The following is a 22,255-nucleotide window of genomic DNA, read 5'->3' on the forward strand; positions in this document are numbered from 1 at the left end:
CCAAACTGTAGAGCTTCTATGATGACTGACTTTCTCTTTGCCACTTGTGCAGTGCCCAGGGCATACCTGTGCCAAATGCTCAGACGCCTGTGCCCCTAGCTTATTGTAACAGTGAAATGCCTTGGCACAGCTGTGACTGCCTTCCCTCTCCATCCTGTTTATGTATCTGCCTCTTCAGGTGGTCAGATTCTGAAGTCTGCCTCATCTTTCTGTCCTTTCGAAACATAAAGTTCACTTTCAGTGTAAAATATCTTCCTGGTCCCTTTATTATGTTTTGATTTATCCCCGTGCTACCGAATGGCATTCCTGATTCTGAACTCTTTCTTCCAAACGACCTGCTGCCTCACAAAGTATCTGAAAATGAAAACACTGGAGCGTGGAAGAAATGCGTTAGAATATCGGTATGTGAAGTATTTGGTCGATGCTATTGCTGATTGTAATTTCGAATCTGCTCTTTTTGAGACCTTCATTGGCGAACTTTATAAATAATGTAAAATAAGCAAGGACACGTGTATTATACATTTGATACCTACAAGATTTGCAGTTTCATAATTTTGACTCTGTGATGCACGACGTTAAGTGATGCAGAACAAAGAGAGTCGAGGGTTCATGCTGGTGAACGTACTGCAAACATTTTTGGTGTAAAACAATCAGGGACTGTAGATCGCCTGTGAAGTCAAGCGAGGACAGAGTGAAGTTCAATATTTTGTGTACTTTAGGTAAATTCACAGCTAACCACTGGGGAAGGACCAACAACTTCCCTGGTACTGCTGTCAATGTTTGAATCACAATAACTAGAAAGGCTGGCGCAGAATGTAACTACCAACACCAGGGACTGTGTGTCTATAGGTTCCAACAACAACAAAAATTAAAACAACCGCATCTACATGCCACACGATATCGTGAAAGTCAAGATGTGAAACTTGATATAGCAGACTCTACAGTGTGTAGCTCGTCGATCGACCGACAGCGCCTGGAGGAGGAACAGCTTACAAGTGCGAAAGAGGAAGGAAATACAAGTTAAGATGGTCGACAGCAAGCTGTCTTTCTTAAACTGCGAGATTTGCAAAGATGACCACATAAGGAGGAATGGTCTAGTTGTTCAGGAGGCCCTGTGCATTTAAAAATGTCCTCAAGAAAAGACTAGGTGACATTTCAGCTGGGCCACTCAAGATGTATTTGTTGCTGTAGTCAGTAGGTGTTGCAGTCCGGGCGCCTTGTTTATATAGCTGCCACCCTGTCTCCAACACAGAGCGGCTGCATTAGCCGAGAAGGATCGGGATTAAGAGCGGAAGGCCCCAGGCACAGTCATGGAGCCGGGTTCCCAGAGCGGTGAGTACAACCAGGGTCAGTATTCCCTGCCTGTTTGTGACAGCGGCATTGCATCAATAGGTGGGCAAGAAATGTTACAAAGTTAGTAGCAACTGTTGGGGGCGAGGAAATGTAAGGAAGGGGAGACAAACATTCAGGATCCAGACGCAAACCCGATTTTGTGAAATCTGCTTTTGCGTTTCATTTGAGTAACACAAAGGCAATTTATTTTGATTCTTGATTCGGATTTGAGTTTGACTCATCTGGTTATTATTTTCCCACCATAGGTCTAGTCTGTTTAACGTTCGCATTTCACATTCTTTCTGGGGACAAGCTGACACACCGAGATAAATCACTCTGTTCCCACTTTCCTGGCTGGTCCCAAGCTTTCCCTTACCGTCATCCCACGCTTTTCTTTTCAACGGGATTTTACCTCCCCGCTCGACAAGAAATGGGGTTCCTTGGAACAGTTACACACAAGTGCAGTAAATGTGGGACATAAATCTATTCAGAAAGCCATATAATGTAATCGGTTTATGATCTGCAGACATTAACTGAACGACTTCTTTATGACACAGCCTTGAACTTTTTGTTTTAAAAAAATCTTCCTTTATTGTATATCTGTTATTCCTGGGACGGTGCTTGCTTCTGTAGAGGGTTTCACAAACATGGAGGAGAAAGTGAGGACTGCAGTTACTGGAGATCAGAGTCGAGAGTGTGGTGCCGGAAAAGTACAGCAGGTCAGGCAGCAGGAGCAGGAGAACTGATGTTTCCGGCGAGAACCCTTCATCAGAATGTCGATTCTCCTGCTCCTCGATGCTACCTGACCTGCTGTGCTTTTCCTGCACCTCACTCTGGGTTTCATTAGCATGTTATTTCCATTGCTGTTTAACAAGTTACCCCAGTTTCTCGTTTGACATCTCCTTTCTGCCAGCCGATCCGAATCGTAACTGTGATTGACCATTCATGTTGTTAAATATTCTCCATTTCTGATATGCTAGTTTTGTCCCGCAGGTCCACATTTACGGTAGAAGGTAATATAATAGTGGCCACAAAATTATCTTGATAAAATCCCATGGAAAAAAAATGCAAGTTACAAAGAGTTTGAAGTGGTGGAAGCTATAAAGACAGTGTGGCTATCATCCCAAACATTTGTTCTGTGATGTGAATGACGGAAGGAATAACTCACAGTTATACAATATGTAAATATTGCTGAAAATATTGCAACTAAAATGAAGACTTTTGATCTAATCTTTTCACGACAGTAAAACGGTCAATAATAGCATCAGGAGTTTAATGCAATAATATTTCGTGTGATTTAAGAAAAGCTGGTATTCTAGTTAGCAACAGTTCCTTTGACTTGTCAGTCTTTATTCAAAATGATGGCTTATAGGTTCGGATGACATTGTGTTTGGTGGGAGGACAGTTTGCTTGCACTGTATTTTATTGTCATTGATGGGCCGCACCCTCACTATGAAAGCAGCTGTTATGCTGATCCAAATCCCAGTGTGTGCTTGGAATATTGCTGTCTAAATGTGGCCATGAATTGTAAGTTTTCACTATAGTTATAGTTTTCATTTTTAAAATTCAAATTCTTAAAACATTGAATAAGAATTTAAAAGCTTTAATGGCAAATTAATAGAATCCAAAATAAGTAATGCACCTTGGTGTAGGTTCCTGTACCGTACACATTGGTGTCATGTTCAGTCTGTTCAGCCAGGCTCCAGCAGTTGTATGATTGACGTGTGAGAAGGCGATCTTACTGGAAGCTGAAGGAACACAATCTGGTAAAATGTTGATCTCCCTTTCTTATCTGGCTCTCCCCTTGCCTTAAATGTATTCCTATTTTTGTCACACTTGCACCTGATTGGCTCCCATTTTATCTCCGTTCAACAGCAAGCTGAATGTGCATAAACATCAAATGCGAGTGGTGACTTGTGCCACCCTTTCTGCCTAGGACTGAAGACGGACGGAAGCAATGAATCAAACATAAAATCTAACAATGACTGAAGTAAATTAGATTAATAAAATTATTGCAAAGCCTAAAATCTTGAAAAACCTACCAGCTCCTGTGTTTTGTTCTTTTCATAGTATGTAAACTTTAGGTTTCAACTGCAATAAAAGTTTTCCGTTTAAACAAGATTCACGATTTTAGTATCATTTAAGCTTGCTGACTTGCATTGTGTTTCAGTCCAACTTTTTGTTTAAAATTCTCCTCATATTGATCCGTCCATGGTCTTGCTCTTTATTTCTGTGTTCTGTTTGGAGGTTACTTTGTACCTTAGAAAATGTTGATCTGTGCTTTGTGGCTTCGTCTATTATACGCACAAGTGGATGACAGAGGTGCAATATTGAGATGATTTTATTTCCAGTTATTTTGGAGTTTTCTTACTTTGCTATTTGTTTTTTTTAAGCTTCCTTCCCATGTTTGCTGTTACCTATTTGTCAGTATCTTGTTGCCCTTCAGTTTTGTATGCGCAACCATTATATTTGCATTGTGCATGTGTATGGAAGCAATTTTTGTTTTGTATTTAGGTAAACATTGCATTGTGTATGTTGTTTGACAAACAGATATGGACTTTTTTTAATGGGCAGTATGATTGATTAAGTGTAGAGCATCCCTAGACTTGACGTCTTGTCTCCAGCCAGAGAAATGCATCGAGAGGAAAATAATTTTGTTTTAAAAACAGTGAATATAATTTAAATTTGGATATAAATGCTGCAACAAGATGAAAAACCCAACTATAATTGACAACTTGGCTGAAAAAAATAAGTGGACATGCATATATATAAATCAAGACCTTGCCCAAGTAAAAACTGATTTGATATTTTGCCATTGTTTTGATTTTTAACATACATTTAGATTATTGTGCAAATTCTGTTTATTCAAAAACATGGTAGTTTTGAATTAATATTGCTGTCAATGGCATGTTTTGAAAGCATTTTTTTTTGGGGAGTGTGCTCTTATGATTAAATAGTGGGAAGGCTGAAGCTACTGTCTTTAGTCCATGCCGCACCTTCTTTTTTTTGCTTATTTCTGGCTCCATGCCTCTCACTTGCAACTGTCTAAAGCTGAATCAAACAGACCCTTTCAACCTTGGTGTTACATTTAACCCTGGGTAGGCTTTTGACTATATATCTACATCTTCACTAAAAATTAAGAATTACCATGCCTACACGTGTAAATGTCCAAATCCACCACTCTGCAGATGATTGTGGCTATCTTCTGAAAGCCTTAACCAAAGGACTGGAGGACAGCCAATGCTCGATAACATTCAAGAGGATGCAAAGAAAATTTACCAGAATGTAGCATGGGCTGGAGAGTTTCATTTATGACGAGAGATTGGATAGACTGGAATTGGTTTTCCTCAGAGCCTAGGAGATTGAGAGGGAACATAAATTATGAGGACCTAGATAGGATAAACAGGAAGAAACCTTTCACCATGATTGAGGGAACAGTGAAGATTTAAGGAAAGGTTTAGAGGAAATGTGAGGAAAACCATTTTCACTCAGAAATTGATGGGAAACTTGCTGCCTGTAGTGGCGGTAGGAGCAGAAATGTGCATAATAATTAAAAAGTATTTACTTGTGCAGTTGTGATGCCAAGGCATACTAGGCTATAAGCCAAGAGCTAGGAAAATGGAATTAGAATAGTTAGATGGTTGTTTTTGGCCAGCATAGCATTGATCAGTTGAAGGGTCTTTTTCTGTGCTGTAGAACTCTATCACTGTGATTCATTGTGTTTTTATTACCTGTTAAGTAGACGATTCCAGCTCATTCTTAGATTAGTCTCCCATCTTCCACCCTCTGTACAGCTCAGATCATTTTGTATTCTTTTTTGCATGTGTCCTAATTTACAGTAAGTCCCATGCACTCATCATACCAATGCTATTTATTGACATTGGCTCCCAGTCAGGCAACACCTTAACTTTAAAACTTTCATCTTGTTTTCAAATTTCACCTTCTTCCTCTTTCTCTTTGTAACTTATTCCAGCCTCATAGCCCTCCATGATGTGTGTTTCTCCAATTGTTGCCTTTTGTTCATGCACAATTTTAATGACTTCACCACTAGTGACTGCTTTCAGACTTCCCTTTTTGTTCATTGTGCTCCACCATCCCCATGTTGATTTATATGATATCTCTAATGTTATATTTCTAACATTGCCCAATTCTGATGAAAAGTCACAGATTTGGAAACAAAAGCTGTATTTCCCTCCTTAATACTTTAATGTGCTTTTGAAAACCATTTTTGTTAGGTTTTTGACCTAACCCTTCTTTATATAGCTCTGTCATTTTTTTGATAATGCTCCAGTGAAGCACCTTGGGATATCTGCTACAGCAAGTGTGCTTGATAAATCAAATTTGTTTGGCAGCTTTAGGAATGCTTTGTTACCTTCCAATTGTGCGAATTACTTGAGGATGCTGCTGGTTGAAAAATCAGTAAATGTGCAATATATTGATTAAATGTAAACCAGCAATATGAACAGAAATAATTATTTGATACAGCATTGATTGTATGCATTTATAAGGCTGTTTTTCATTGATTTCTGCAATGCTTGCAGCCTGGGTTACATTTTTGCAATTTAATAAGTCGACCACTTGCACTAGTGTTCCATATCCTTCAGCTGTGTGTGATGCATTGCTAATGCAAATGCGTTAGCTTGGTTTCTGAGCCACTTAATGAATTGAGCATAAAATGTAAGCAAATATTCCTGTTTGCTACAGAGAAAGTCAACATTGTCAAAAGATTCTAAGTGCAGTTTCAAGCCATGGCTAAATTGCATGTTTTAGTTTTTTAGATTGCTATTAAGATCCAATGTATGATTTGAATGAGAAGTTAGGTTTCCTGACTTTTGTCTCATTTCTCTCTTTATCCTCATCTTCAAAACCATATTAACGCATCATTTGTTTTATTGCTGCTGGGGTAAATTGCTGTGATAAAAATGGCTGCCGTGTCTGTCTGCAAAATGGCAGGTATCGTATTTTATTGCATGCAAAGTGTTTCTTTACACAAACTAGAGTGAGACTGTGGGTGACAGAAGCAGGTGACCCCATTTAAATTCATGTAAAAGAGAAGGGAATGTCAGAAATAAAGGATCACTAAGGGACTCATGGTGGAACTTAAGGAACTGAAAGCACCAGGAGAAAAAAATGTGACAGATAAAGTTTGGGGTAATAACTCTATGACACCCCCAGGATCTTCTGATCTTTTCCCTAACTCTCAAAGAGGTGGTTTCAGAAATAATAGATAAACATTATTATTCTGTAAAATTTCCGAGATTACAGTACAGTTCTTTTGGATTAGTAGTTATAAACCTGACATCTTGATTGAAGAAAGGAGGGAGGAGAGCAAACTGAGACCTACAGACCAATTTGCCAATTGGGATATAAGAATAAATGACCTTTTTCTAATTCTATACAGCATTGGTCAGCTCTTACCTTTTGGTGCTATGTGCAGCTTGGTCTTCATATCTAAGAAAGGCTGCATTGCCTTGGAGGTAGGACAGTGAAAATTCATGAGGTTGGTTCACTTCATTGGTCTCTTGGGATGGAAATGTTATCCTGTGATGGTTGAATAAATCTGAGAAGTTTAAAAACATTAATGGTGATCTCATGAAAACACAAGGTTCTGTGGGATTGGCTTACTGAGAAGCTGTTCCCTTGGCTGAGTATTTTAAAATATTGGGGAGCACTGACAATTAGTGAATCATTTCATCAATTAGGACAGCAATTACGATAAAGGTCGCTTGAATGATTGCAATTCTATGAAATGTCGACCTCAAAGATTGTGATGCTCCAATTTAACATGCACAATAATGGGATCATTATGTTTTTGATCATTTCAGGAATTAAGGAAAGTGGCAAGTGGGCAGGAAAATGGAATTGAGACATAGGATCAGCCACAATTAAAAGCAGGACCGGCACATGTGACCTTATGTTCTTAGAGAGAGAAATGGGGCAGATGTGGGGGAAAAGGTAATTACAAAAAAAAGTCTGGAATTGATCATGAATACTGACTTGACAATTTGGACACAGTTAGCCATTTCTTAGCTGTGCAATTCTAAGGCCAGCAGCAAGACTGTAAAAGGTTAAATGTGACCATGTCACAATTTGAGTACTCAAAATAAATTAACCCACCATTGTCCTTTCACCTCTCAAATAATATATGCAGTATTAATTTCATCGCTATATTATGCAGATTTTATTTTAAACCTCCAATATCCATTTTCAAACACTGCATTGATGATCCTCTCTCCCCGTCCTTTGATAACTCGCTGTCACTGCAGCATATGTTAGGTAGTGCATAATCTCAGCTGGACAGACAGAATTTACTTTCTGGATTGTAATCATTAAAATATGTTGGATGAATGTCAGATAGTTAAAGTGCTTGGTCCCATAGAGGAAATTTAGAGCCTCTGCTAGATCTCAGACAAAAATCCCCAGACCCCACATTGCAGCCTCATTAACACAATATGGAGATACTGGTGTTGGACTGAGGTATACAAAACTAAAAATCACACCAACACCAGGTTATAGTCCAACAGATTTAATTGGAAGCACCAGCTTTTGGACCGCTGCTCCTTCATCACAACCACCTGACGAAGGAGCAGCGCTCCGAAAGCTAGTGTTTCCAATTAAACCTGTTTGACTATAATCTGGTGTTGTGTGACTATTAACACAAATCGTTTTTGTTCTTAACCAACAATCAAAAAATTTGCTAACTGTAGCTTTCTAAATCCTCAGATCTGAAAAGGGACTTTGCAATATCTAGCACATGGCTTTCTGGTCGTTTCATTATGCAGGAATGCCTGCAATGCTCACCTATAAAATAGATGTTTTCAAGCGATCATAAGTCCTATTTTTACAGCCAGTTTGCTGGACATCTATGGGCTGCTTCATTTGTGCTGTGTTTGAGGCTGCAGGTACTGAAAGGTAACTTCTTGTCACTGTGCTTTGGATCCCAACAACAATCAGTTGCAAACAAGGTATTGAATTGTGCACAACGTAAGGCAGCTGAAAGTCAGTATGACATTTGGGACTTGTAACTATACACCACATGACATTTTCACCAGGCTGGCATTCATCCAGCTCAAGGATTCATCACTCTTGCCAAGCTTTATTGTTCAATTTGTCTTCTGTCTCAAGTTGCATGACAAGGCTAAAGGAGTAAATATAAAGGTTAGTTCACAGTTAGACACAACTCTTCTTTTACAGATGTACTTTGGGGATATACTTATAACTTTATGAAATAGGTAGTGGAAAGCCATTTTTTCTTTGTCAGGAGCTCAGTGTTTTTGAATTCAAATTAAACATTTAGGATGAATAATCAGATCATATTGGAGCCCCTGAGCTTTGTTTAAAATGCTGGTGGAAATTTGCAACCCCAACAGGATTCCTCCAATGGAGTTCACTCAAAATGACATGTAATTAATTTAGAATATCAAAGCTTGGAGGAACAAGTATTTTTATTTACAGATCACAGCATAATGCCTTTGTTCTAAGACTGCTCAAGAACTGAGTCTCCCTTCAAGGTCGACTGTGCCTTGGGGAGAAAGTTCCTGAACAGAGACTAGTGTCATGATTTGAGAGAGAAAAGATTTGTGTTGTGTTTAGATTAGATTACTTACAGTGTGGAAACAGGCCCTTTGGCCCAACAAGTCCACACCGACCCGCCAAAGCGCAACCCACCCATACCCCTACATTTACCCCCTACCCAACACTACGGGCAATTTAGCATGGCCAATTCACCTGACCCACACATTTTTGGACTGTGGGAGGAAACCGGAGCACCCGGAGGAAACTCACGCAGACACGGGGAGAACGTGCAAACTCCACACAGTCAGTCGCCTGAGGCGGGAATTGAACCCGGGTCTCTGGCGCTGTGAGGCAGCAGTGCTAACCACTGTGCCACCGTGCTGCCCACGTGTTATGCCTATGACCCTATAACGTGTTATCTTGGCAGAAGCTTCAGACTGCTTATAATGAGCTAACTAGGTAAATGGTTAGTGATTACAAAGATAGGATGAAAACTTTTACAAGTGGCCCAATAGAAATACAAAAGTTGAGAAGTTATGTTGCGGTTGTACAGGATGTTGATGAGGCCACACTTGGAGTATTGTGCTCAGTTTTGGTCACTTTGCTACAGGAAGGATGTTATTAAACTGGAAAGGTTAAAGAAGATATTGGCAAGGATGTTGTGAGGACTCAACAGTCTGAGATATAGGGAGAGGTTGGACAAGCTAGGATGTTTTTCTTTCGAGCATAGGAGACCAAGGGGAGATCTTATAGAAGAGTATAAGATCAAGACAGGCATGGATAGGGTAAATGCACACAGCCTTTTTCCCAGGGTTGGGAAATTGATGCCTAGAGAGCATCAGTTGAAGTTGAGAGGGGAAGGAATAAAAGGGAACCTGAGGGATATCTTCTTTACACAGAGTGTGGTATGCATAAGGAATGAGCTGCCAGCAGAGGTGATTGAGGTGGGTACATTAACATTTAAAAGGCATTTGAGTAGGAAAGGTTTTGAAGGACATGGGCCAAGTGCAGGGCAATGGGGTTAGCATGAATGGACATTTGGGTCAGCATGGATGGCTTTGGTCCAAAGGGCCTGTCTCTGGGCTGTAGGACTCGATGACCCTATAATAGATTATTAATAAACCATGTTTGAACAATCAGAAAGCCACACAGAAACACAGAAGATCAAAAATCTTTTGACAATCAGAATACAGACAACAAAGATGGACAGCAATGGAGCTCTTTCCTAGGTTAGATAGGGTGTTAAATTAAGACAAAAACCACAAAACCTGTGTGGCCTAGCAGATGTGTGCTCCTTGGAAATGGTATCTGAAGTTACTGTAGAAAAATGTGGAGCTGGAAAAGCACAGCAGGCCATGCAGCATCCGAGGAGCAGGATAATTGATGTTTCAAGCATGAGCTCTTCATCAGAAATGTCACAAAGTTACTGGGCAAAGAGTCTGTCAGTATTTTCTGTTTTGTTTTCTATCAAATAAACCAATTGTGTTTTTAATCATAGGACAGCTCACCTGCTCAGTTCTCTTCTATTTTTTTTTGACTGACTTACTGAGTAGCATTTTCATAGATTTTGTAGCATGTCATTTGCCAGTTGGCTAGGAGATAGCTGGCAAACGAGGTTTGAGGTGTTTGTGATTGGGAAGTACAAGAGGAATATGTGAAATCACATGAACCTCTGTGAATTTTGTCTTGCCCATACTGTTGTTGTGATCTCACCAGACATGCCTTCAAAGTGGTACATGAGCTACAAACTTGAATAGCTTTCTATTTAAAAGGAAGCAGCAGCACAGGTAAAGGTTGGTTCATTGCACAACTTCAGCTGAAAGCTGCTAAGAGAAACGTGGTACTGTTATTAATTGGAATACATTAAAAGCAGTACCGATAAAAATACTTGTAAAGATGGGCACAATTGAAATGTGGAGCTTATTCAAGAAACAACTACTGCTTGTCCTTGCTAAATATGTACCTGTCAGGCAGGGAGGAAGTGGTCGAGTGAGGGAGCTGTCATTTAACAAAGAAGTTGAAGCTCTCGTCAAGAGGAAAAAGAAGGCATATGTGAGGATGCAATGTGAAGGCTCAGTTAGAGCACTTGAGAGTTACAAGTTAGCCAGGAAAGATCTAAAGAGCTGCGGGGGGACATGAGAAGTCGTTGGCAGATAGGATCAAGGAAAACTCTAAAGTTTTCTATAGGTATATCAGGAATAAAATAATGACTAAAGAAAGATTAGGGCCAGTCAAGGATAATAGTGGGAAATTGTGCATGGGGTCTGAGGAGATAGGGGATATGCTAAAAGAATATTTTTTGTCAGCGTTCACACTGGAAAAAGACAATGTTGTTGAGGAGAATACTAGACACAGGCTACTAGACTAGATGGGATTGAGATTCACAAGGAGGAGGTGTTAGCAATTCTGGAAAATGTGAAACAGGTAAGTCCCCTGGGCCGGATGGGATTTATCCTAGGATTATCTGGGAAGCTTGGGAGGAGATTGCAGAACCTTTGGCTTTGATCTTTATGTCATCATTATCAACAGGAATAGTGCCAGAAGACTGGAGGATAGCAAATGTTGTCCCCTTGTTCAAGAAGGGGAGTAGCGACAACCCTGGTAATTATAGGCCAGTGAGCCTTACTTTAGTTGTGAGTTAAGTGTTGGAAAAGGTTATAAGAGATAGGATTTGTAATCATCTAGAAAGGAATGAGTTGATTAGGGATAGTCAATACAGTTTTGTGAAGGGTACATCATGCCTCACAAATCTTATTGAGTTCTTTGAGTTGGTGAAGAGGATACAGCGGTTGATGTGGTGTAAATGGATTTCAGAAAGGCATTTGATAGGTTATTGCACAAAATACAGAGGAAAGGTATTGAGGGTGATTCTGGATCAGAAATTGGCTAGCTGAAAGAAGACAAAGGGTGGTGGTTGATGGGAAATGTTCATCCTGGAGTTCAGTTACTAGTAATGTACCACAAGAATCTGTTTTGGGGCCACTGCTGTTTGTCATTTTTATAAGTAACCTAGATGAGGATGTAGAAGGATAGGTTAGTAAATTTGCAGATGACTCTTAAGATCGGTAGAGTTGTGGATAGCGCTGAAGGATATTGCAGGTTACAGAAGGACATAGATAAGCTGCAGAGCTGGGCTGAGGGGTGGCAAATGGAGTTCAATGTGGAAAGATGCGAGGTGATCCACTTTGGAAGGAGCAACAGGGCTGTAATGTTCAATGTTCTGTGGGGGTAAGATCAGTCTTTGTTATCCTTGCAGGCTTGTTTGAAGATTTCTCTTTCCAAAATGAGGGGAATTGAAAAACTGAAGTCAAAATTCAGGTGTGCTAACTTTGGAATTGAATAGTCAGAGGTTGTTTTTACCAGTAGTCTGAACAGAAGAGGTTTTGGGATGGATTAAAGGCTCCTTTATTTTGCTTTTACAAAATTTCTATTTGTGTCCATGGTTACCTGGTTCAGTATAGGCCTTAGTCGGTTTGCCTTCCTCTTCTCTCAATTGAGAGCACTTTCATTTTGATAGTATATCTCACATTTCTTGTTGGAGGTCTTCTCAAAATGGTGGCTTATAGTCTGTCTTATCGCAACCAAAGTAAAATGCCTGCAGTATAAACATCAGCTGAGAAAATGCTCCTTAAAGTGAAATAAATTATGCTGGGGTTCCCTGTGGTACCCTTCCAGTCTCTGTTCTCTCAGAAACTCTGAATCCTTGCACATTTTAGAAGCACGAGAGACGAAAATGGTAGTGCTGGAAAAGCACAGCAGGTCAGGCAGCATCCAAGGGGCAGGAGAATCGACGTTTCGGGCATAAGCCCTTTGTTGGCTCTACTCAGATCAGGAGGCTTAACACAAATCCAAGATTGTATCTTGTCAGATGTAGTGCATTTAGCTATTGACCCTTCACGGTGATGGGTTAAAAAAAGAAGTGCAGATGCTGTAAATCAGAAACAAAAACAGAAATTGCTGGAAAAGATCAGCAGGTTAACAGTGATGTGTAGTGTTTACCCTACATATTCAAGGAAGGCTCTCTCTTTTGTTCAATCAGTGGAAGTCTACAAATAACTACTTTGCTGATATCCATAAGTTTGTAGCAATTATTATGACCAGGTGAGGAATGGTAAATTGGCTCCACGCATTTCAACTTTCCCAGTTGACCATAATGAAGGTTTATGATTTTTTTTAACTGGAGATTATACCAAATGGGACAGCATCTAGCACAAAAAGAGGTTGAAACAACTATACAGATTAATGTCTTGATGGGTCTTTTGATTTGTAAGGTTTTAACCTGAGACCATGGTTTTTAACTGGTACATTGAATCAACATCAGTCGTGAATATTTCAGTTGTCCTTTGTGTTCTCTGTGTTATGAAGGTTCTTCTTAATCCATCATGCCACTGAGTGCATTTTCTTCTTGAGAGACAGAGAAAGGGAGTTTTCTCCAACTTCAGTTCAGCAGTCACAAAAAAATCCATCTGCACCCTTTTACCATAAACAGCAGCTTGAGATATAAGCTTGTCATCTTTTTAGTTTTTCTAATTGTAGTCAAAATTCCAACTCCAAAATGGGAAGTTTCCATGATGGTTTAAATCAAATCAGAAGATGAGGATCTTTTCCGCTGGACCCGAGTTGACAGATTTAAGTGCCTTTTGCTAGCGTGTTATTTCAGTTCAGAAGTTCTCATTTATTCCACCTTCATTCCATAAACTTGACTCGCTTGTGTGGTCAGGTGATTAGAGTGGCCGGTTAAGTCGGTGTTTTTGATCTTTATTTAAAAAATTGCATTTTACCACATGACAGTAGACAGTATTAAGACCAGATGGTGGAATTTGAAACCGATAGCCCATATTTCATCACTATCATGACAAAAGAAAAATTGACTCATTTTTCCAAGTTTTTTGAAAATGGTATACTGGAGGACATATCTGAGATTCTATCATCGATCGTCTGTTCTATCGTCTCCGCTACGGAAATTTGAATCAGAATCAGAATCAGGTTACATCATTTAAAAGACTTATTTCAATTAAAACACTTCAAATTTATCTCCATTGGTTTAGACATCAATAAAGGTTCAAAATATATGGCCATTGAGGGACTTTGCCCCAGGCCATCAGAAGAAAAATGGGAGTAAAACATTTCAGGATGTGTCATCCCTGTACGTTTTTGTCTTACACATTATGGCTCCTGCATGTTGGGAATGAACAATTAGAAATGCAGGTGTCTTGTTGAGAGCAGGAAGATAATGGGGTCTTGTGATTGACAGAATAGTGAGTTCAAGCAAAACAGAATCTGTGAGGAAGAGCTGCTCCATCAGCCACAGATTCTGTTTCTCCCATGCTGACTGTTCAACCTTCTCCCTCAGAGGTTCCCACTCTGCAACTGCTAGAGATCTAAAATAGAAACAAAATATGTTGGAGAGGCTCTGCAGGCTGGGAAAAATCTGTAAAGAGAGAAACAGAGTTAATATTTCAAGTCTGATATGACGCTTTTTCAGGATACAGGTTCATAACCTCTCTCCCACTCTTGCTGCTCCTCCATACTCAGAATCTATGACTGGATTCTTGGCTGCCTGGTGGGTAAAAGAAAGATTTCCATTTCCTGATTCAAGTGCATTTTAGATTCAAACTTAAATATTTAAATCAAAGGAATCCCTGAAAACCAAAACATAGTTTCTAAAAATCAAAAGTAGCACTCAAGATAATCTCAAAAATAGTCTTTGAAAAAGAACACAAAAAATAGGAACCAGCGGTGCAAGAGTAGGCAATTCAGCCTCAGAGCCTGACCCACTAATCAATGTGATCATGGCTGATCTCATCTTGGCCTCAACTTCACGTTTCTGCCCACTGCCCATAACCATTCAACCTGTTGCCAGTTGCAATTCTGCCTACCTCCTCCTTAAATTTACTCAATGTCCTGGCATTTACTGCACTGTGGCATAGTGAATTCCATCGATTCATGACTCTATGGCAGAAGTAATTCCTCAACTCAGTTTTAAATCTGCTCCCTCTTAGCTGAAAGCTATGACCTCTCATTCCAGATTGCCCCACAAGGAGAAATATCCACTCCACTTGTCCTTTGAATTGGGGTATATAAAGTATTAGAGGATTGACAATCTCCTGTCATTCTTCTAACCACCAGAGAGTGTAGGTCTAAATTGCTCAATTGCTGTTAAGGCCTAAACTCCTTAATCTCTGTCCATAAGACAAACCTTTCATCTCTGGACTCAATCTATTGAACTTCCTTAGAACTGCCTCCAAAGCAAATAAATTCTTCCCTAAGTAAATGACAAAAAATGTACACAGTACTCCAAGTACTCCCTACCTATATACTCTTATTTCTGTAGCAATAAATACTAAAATTCCATTTGCCTTCCTTATTCCCTGCTCTACTTGAGTACTATTTTTCTGCAGTTCGTGCACGAGGACACCCAGATCCCTTTGCACCATAGCACTCTGAAGTTTCTCTCATTTTACATAAGAAGTTGCTCTCTTATTAATGGGTAACCTCACAGTTATCCTTTTAAACTTTGGGGTGGCATGGTAGTTTAGTGTTTAGCACTACTACCTCACAGTGCTGGGGATCTGGGTTCTATTCCAGCCTCGGATGACTGTTTGTGTGGAGTTTGCACATTTTCCCTGTGTCTGTTTGGGTTTCCTCCCATAATCCAAAGATGTGCACATTAGGTGAATTGGCCATGCTAAATTGCTGATAGTGTTCAGGGATTTGTAGGTGAGATGCATTAGTCAGGGGTAAATGTAGAGTAATAGTTTAGGGGAATGTGTCTGGGTGGGTTACTCTTCGAAGGGTTGGTGTGGACTTGTTGGGCTGAAGAGCCTGTTTCCACACTGTAGAGATTCTATAAACTCTACCTGCTAGATTCTGACCCATTCACCCAAACTATCCATATTTATTTGTAAATTTCTTACTTTTCTCATTGTGACTTACATTCCCACCTATTCTAGTGTCACCTGCAAATTTAGCTATAGTACCTTCTATTCCTGCAGTATCTTCTACTGATTTTAAATGGATGGGTCCTGAAAAATTGTTTTGAATCCTGACACTGACCGCAGTCTTGTGATTTTGCTGTAATACTTGGTGAGCTATCTACTGTTTCAGCTGTTTTCACATGCTCAATTTTAGTGAACGTAAGAACAGAATATCAATAAGCAAATCTGTTGGCCTTTGAATTGGCCTAAAGAGGTTTACATCAAGGCATTTCTTTCTGTAAATTTCACACTGGATCACCTTGGCTAATAAGTCACTTTTTAAGTGTTGTTGCCGTGTTTTTAAAAATATATTTAAAAAGTAAAATCTGGATGTTTTTGAGGTAGAGTAAATGAAAATCGATTCCACTGATGCAGTGTGCCTCATGATCTAAGCTTGAATATTGTGTTAATACTGTTTCCGGTATGTATAGGATCCCATTTCAATAGCAACTACTGCAGCTTTAGGGGAATCAATTATTCTGCAGGCAATCTTTCAAGTACTTCTATTTACATGTGATAATACTGTATAATTTGGGTGTAAGACACCCTGTGATTGGAACAACAAACAACATCTAACCATAAATACAGTAACTAATGAATGACTGTAATTAGATGCAAACATAGGAATTCTGTGATCTCGTCCATGTCGCCAGAAATGTATGGCAAAAATAACAATAATAACAGTGATAGTTAATTGTAATTTCTTATTCTAATGTAAAGTGGAAATGCAAGCTTTGATATTTCCTGGAATGCTTTCAGTCTTGAGTATATTTTAAATTTGCAGATGTCCTCTTGCTCATAATGTTTTAAATCTTCTTTAATTTATTCTAAAATGAGGAAGGACAGTTACTTTGAGGAATTATCCATTGATGTTGCTTGCGTCTTTGCTTTCTGTTTTCATGTTTACTCATTTCTGTATGTAGGTGGAGAAGTGTTATATTACTAGCCATTTCAAGCTCTTGCAGTCTGGGAAAACAAAGTTAAATTTGCCTACATTCACTGTAGTTATTTTTCTGAGTAGGGGCCTCTATATTTCACAATCCACTAGATTTGGCTGGTGAGGATTCAAGCACACCAAGCTCTACGCTTCTTTGCCAAGACTCCTTGCTATTTCAGAATCATCCTGGAAAACAACAGATATTCACTTTCCCTGCTGCTGTCCTTTCTCCAAAGGCTCCTCTCCATTATTGATGCACCTCAGATCCCAAAGCAATTGCAATGACATCATGGACACTTTTGACACTGAAATCTAGAGAATCTGGTAAATTCCATCTGCTGCAATGATCTTTTCTGACAGAAACTTCTATCCACAGCTTTTTTTAGTTTCTCTCATCTTGCCATGTCCTCTCTCTAGTCTCACCTTTATTTCTGAAGCATCCCAAGATTTGTCCTTGACCTCTTCCTCATCAGATATACATGAAGCCTGCTTGTGCCATTTCTGAAATGAGGCATTAGATTTCTCATGTATACTGATGCCAGATATCAATGAGGCGATGGTGGTGTAGTGGTAAAGTCACTGGACTCGTAATCCAGAGGCCCAGGCTAAGGTTCTGGGGACAAGGGTTTGAATCCCAGCACTGTTTCTCATGAAATATAAATAAAGGCAATTAATCTGAAATCGAAAACTAGTTTCAATGAGCATGAACTATCATCAATTGTCACGTAAGTCCACCTGATCAGGAACGAACGATCAGTCCTCAGCAAAGGACTCACCTTCATCCCCCTCCGCCTACGCATCAATGAATTTAATACACGCCGTGACGTCGAACACTTCTTCCGCCGTCTCTGCCTCCGAGCTTACTTTCACAATCAGCACTCCCGCCCACCTTCCGAGGACCCATTCTCCCACCTCCAACACACTGCATCCACCTGGATACCCCATGCTGGCCTATTACCGCCCTCGACCTCTTTATTTCCAACTGCCGCCTGGACATTAACCACCTCAACCTGTCTACCCCCCTCCCCCACTCTACCCTCTCACCCTCACAATGCGCAGCCCTCCAATCCCTCTGCTCCAATTCCAAACTCACCATCAAGCCAGCAGATAAAGGGGGTGCAGTGGTAGTCTGGCGCACTGACCTCTACACCACTGAAGCCAAACGCCAACACCTCTTCCTGTCGCCCCCTCGACCATGACCCCACCCCACATCACCAAACCATCATCTCCCAGACCATACAGAACCTCGACCATACAGAACCTCACCACCTCAGGAGATCTCCCACGCACAGCTTCCAACCTCATAGTCTGCGAACTCCACTCTGCCCGGTTCTACCTCCTTCCCAAGATCCACAAGCCTGACCACCCTGGCTAACCCATTGTCTCAGCATGCTCCTGCCCCACTGAACTCATTTCTACCTACCTCGACACTGTCCTATCCCCCTAGTCCAGGAACTCCCCACATACGTTCGAAATACCACCCACGTTCTCCACCTCTTCCAAGACTTCCGTTTCCCCGGCCCCCAACGCCTCATCTTCACCATGGATATCCAATCCCTCTACACCTCCATCTGCCATGACCAGGGCCTTCAAGCCCTCCGTTTTTTCCTCTCCAGAAGTACAACAGTACCCTTCCACCGACACTCAGTCGTTTAGCCAAACTGGTCCTCACCCTTAACAATTTCTCCTTCGAGTCCACCCACTTCCTCCAGACCAAAGGGGTAGCCATGGGCACCTGTATGGGCCCTAGCTATGCCTGTCTCTTTGTTGGCTACGTAGAAAAGTCCATCTTCCGTAATTATACTGGCACCACTCCCCACCTCTTCCTCCACTACATTGATGACTGAATTGGCGCCACCTCGTGCTCCCGTGAGGAGGTTGAGCAATTCATCAACTTCACCAACACATTCCACCCTGGCCTTAAATTTACCTGGACCATCTCTGACACCTTCCTTCCCTTCCTGGACCTCTCCATTTCCATTAATGATGACCGACTTGACACTGACATTTTTTACAAACCCACCGAATCCCACAGCTACCTGGATAACACCTCTTCCCACCCTCCCTCCTGCAAAAATGCCATCCCTATTCCCAATTTCTCCGCCTCCACCGTATCTGCTCACAGGAGGACCTGTTCCACCACAGAACACACCAGATGGCCTCCTTCTTTAGAGACCGCAGTTTCCCTTCCCACGTGGTTAAAGATGCCCTCCAATGCATCTCGTCCACATCCCACACCTCAGACCCCACCCCTCCAACCGTAACAAGGACAGAATGCCCCTGGTGCTCACCTTCCACCCTACCAATCTTCGCATAAACCAAATCATCCGCCGACATTTCCGCCACCTCCAAACAGACCCCACCACCAGGGATATATTTCCCTCCCCACCCCTTTCTGCCTTCCGCAAAGACCATTCCCTCCATGACTACCTGGTCAGGTCCACGTCCCCCTACAATCCACCTTCCCATCCTGTCACCTTCCCCTGCCACCACAGGAATTGCAAAACCTGCACCCACACCTCCTCACTCACCTCCATCCAAGGCCCTAAAGGAGCCTTCCACATCCATCAAAGTTTTATCTGCACATCCACCAATATCATTTATTGTATCCGTTGCTCCTGATGCGGTCTCCTCTACACTGGGGAGACTGGATTCCTCCTAGCAGAGCGTTTTAGGGAACATCTGTGGAACACCCGCACCAATCAACCACACCGCCCTGTAGCCCAACATTTCAACTCCCCCTCCCACTCTGCCGAGGACATGCAGGTCCTGGGCCTCTTTCACCTCTGCTCCCTCACCACCCGACACCTGGAGGAAGAACGCCTCATCTTCCACCTCGGAACATTTCAACCCCAGGGCATCAATGTGGACTTCAACTGTTTCCTCATTTCCCCTTCCCCCACCTCACCCCAGTTCCAAACATCCAGCTCAGCACTGTCCCCATGACTTGTCCTACCTGCCTAGCTCCTTTTCCACCCATTCACTCCACCCTCCTCCCTGACCTAATACCTTCATCCCCTCCCCCACTCACCTATTGTACTCTATGCTACTTTCTCCCACCCCCACCCTCCTCTCATATTTCTCTCTACCCTTCAGGCTGTCTGCCTGTATTCCTGATGAAGGCTATTGCCTGAAACGTCAATTTTACTGCTCCTTGGATGCTGCCTGAACTGCTGTGCTTTTCCAGCATCTGCAGTCATTGTTTTTACCAATATAACTCCACCTGGCTCACTAATGCCCTTTACTGCTAAAAGATTTGCTGTTGTCACCTGATTTGGGCTCCATGTGATTCTGGACCCACAGCAAAGAATCTATATCCTTTAATAGCTCTTGAAATGGCTTAGCAGGCCACTTAGTTCAAGAGCAATTAGGAATGGGCAATGCTCATTTTCCATGCAAGAATAAGGGTGGCACAATGGCTCAGTGGTTAGCACTGCTGCTTCACGGGGGCAGGGTTCAATTCCAGCCTTGGGCAACTGTCTGTATGGAGTTTGTATATTCTCCCCGTGTCTGCATGTGTTTCCTCTGGTGCACTGGTTTCCTTCCACTATCCAAAATTGTGCAGGTTAGGTGATTTGGCCATGCTAAATTGCCCATAGTGTTTGGGGATGTGTAGGCTGTTTGCATTAAGCAGGGGTAGATATAGGATCGGGGAATGGGTCTGCATGGTTACTCTTCGGAGGGTCATTGTGGACTTGTTGGACCAAAGGGCCTGTTTCCACAATGTAGGAATTCTGTTTCAAATGATGAATATTAGCTGCTTATCCACCGCTTTTCTTGATCCTTCTGCTGTCTTTCTGTTTTCAGGCTGCTGAAAACCTTGATAAGCAGCAATTTCTTACAATCAAAAGTTGGAAAGTCTTGTCTTTACCCTTCAAACTGCTAATCAGAAACTCTATTCCCTCACCAATTATTGATTTTTCCCCCCTTATAATAGATGGTCATGACTGTAATGAGAAAGTTCTTTAGAATATAAAATTTCAGAATTATCTTTTCCAGACGATTGTGGACTTATTTATGAATATACTCAAGGTTAACTGATATCCTTTGGATAATAAAGGAATGAGGGATATGGTCAAAAATTATGTCAATGCATAAGTTGAGCCACAATCATATTGAATGCTATCGTAGGTTTAAAGGGCCATATAGCTGACCTCTTGTGATAGGTTAGGTTTATGCAAGTGTTGTTTTGATCCCGCCAGAAATCATGAACCCTTAAAAGGAATTCTGAACAGTCCTTGATTAATTAACAGAACAACTCATGGAATTTCACATTTTTATGCAATAAAACAATTTCAGTGCAGATGTAAAAGAATGAAGTGATGCTCCTTTTGTTAATACTATAGTTCATAGCTACTTGTGCTATGAACTCCAATCTGCTTATGTTCTCCCTTGTACATTTCAAGGATTTTGAAGATTCAGTCACTTTTCAGGACCAACCTAATGATGTGTCACAGGCTTCTAGAATCAGTCCAATTCCCTTTTATATGTAAACTTTCTTTGAGGTATAAAATTTAATAGAGAATGTTCCATTTAGATTTTTGTCAAGTGGGTATCCACATTCTTTTCAGAATTGCTTGACTTTGAACTTCCCAGCTTCAAATTGGCTTTTGCTTTCATTCTGCAAGGTAACTAGTGTAAATTTCTTCCTTTTAGCCCCTGTTTTAACTTGCATGCTTACCAATCACATGGTTAAAGATACATTGGATAAATTTGTTGTCACTGTCCTCCTTTTAGGTTGGGATCTAAAACATCTAAGCTTGTGTGGTAGAGGAAAAATGTTTGTTAGTCTAACCAGAAGAGGCTGTAATGATGTAATTTACTGCTAGGTAACATTCAGATAAAGGTTACTGTTTGTATGCAAGATACTATTACTGTCTATGAGGAAGCTCTTGACGTGTTCTTCAAGATCCTGAGCGGTCTCCTGAAAGGGTCCATATGGTGTTGGTGCCCAGTACACTCATCAACATTGACCCTTACACTGTTATACAACAACCTCCAGCTCGTCAAAATCTTCCAGCTTCTTTCCCGCAGATGAATTCCAATGCTTCAAACTGAGTGATTCCTGCTGTGAGGTGAATTATTTTTCAATCTGAGGAGCACTCCATATTTCTTCCTGTACTTTTAAACTAGCTAAATCATCCAGCTGAAGTCAACTTTCCTCTCTCGAAATACAGTCGAGCTTGGCGCTACCCATGCTTCATGTGGTGAAAGTGAAGGTTAGTGTTATCTCTGCTTAAAGTGCAGGCCAAACTGAAAATCCTCTTCTGGTTGCCCCAATCCAGTGAGCTGTAGACTACAATCTAAATCTATGGTGCAGCTACCTTTTGTGAAACTTGCCAGTTAAATTAAACAAAAACAAAGCTTCTAACCCCTACAATCAATTCCCTTTGTTAAAGTCACATACTTTTGAAAGCTTCTCAAAAAGAAATGCAAATTCATTATTTTATGTTTCACTTTGATTCTGTAACCCAAATGAAAAATTTATATTGGC

The 22,255-nt window shown here is 41.0% G+C and overlaps 1 protein-coding gene across 1 annotated transcript in view; it reads left to right on the forward strand.

Moving 5' to 3' along the window:
- Window positions 1-640: 640 nt before the first annotated feature.
- Window positions 641-22,255, forward strand: part of LOC132823281 (leucyl-cystinyl aminopeptidase-like) — a 116,258-nt gene continuing 94,643 nt past the window's right edge. Inside the window, exon 1 of the mRNA XM_060836941.1 lies at window positions 641-1,332. Within this exon, the coding sequence (XP_060692924.1) occupies window positions 1,311-1,332 (22 nt within the window). The 5' untranslated portion in view covers window positions 641-1,310. The remainder of the gene's footprint in view (window positions 1,333-22,255) is intronic.

This window comes from Hemiscyllium ocellatum, chromosome 2 (assembly GCF_020745735.1).
Source record: "Hemiscyllium ocellatum isolate sHemOce1 chromosome 2, sHemOce1.pat.X.cur, whole genome shotgun sequence".
Taxonomy (NCBI): Eukaryota; Metazoa; Chordata; class Chondrichthyes; order Orectolobiformes; family Hemiscylliidae; genus Hemiscyllium; species Hemiscyllium ocellatum.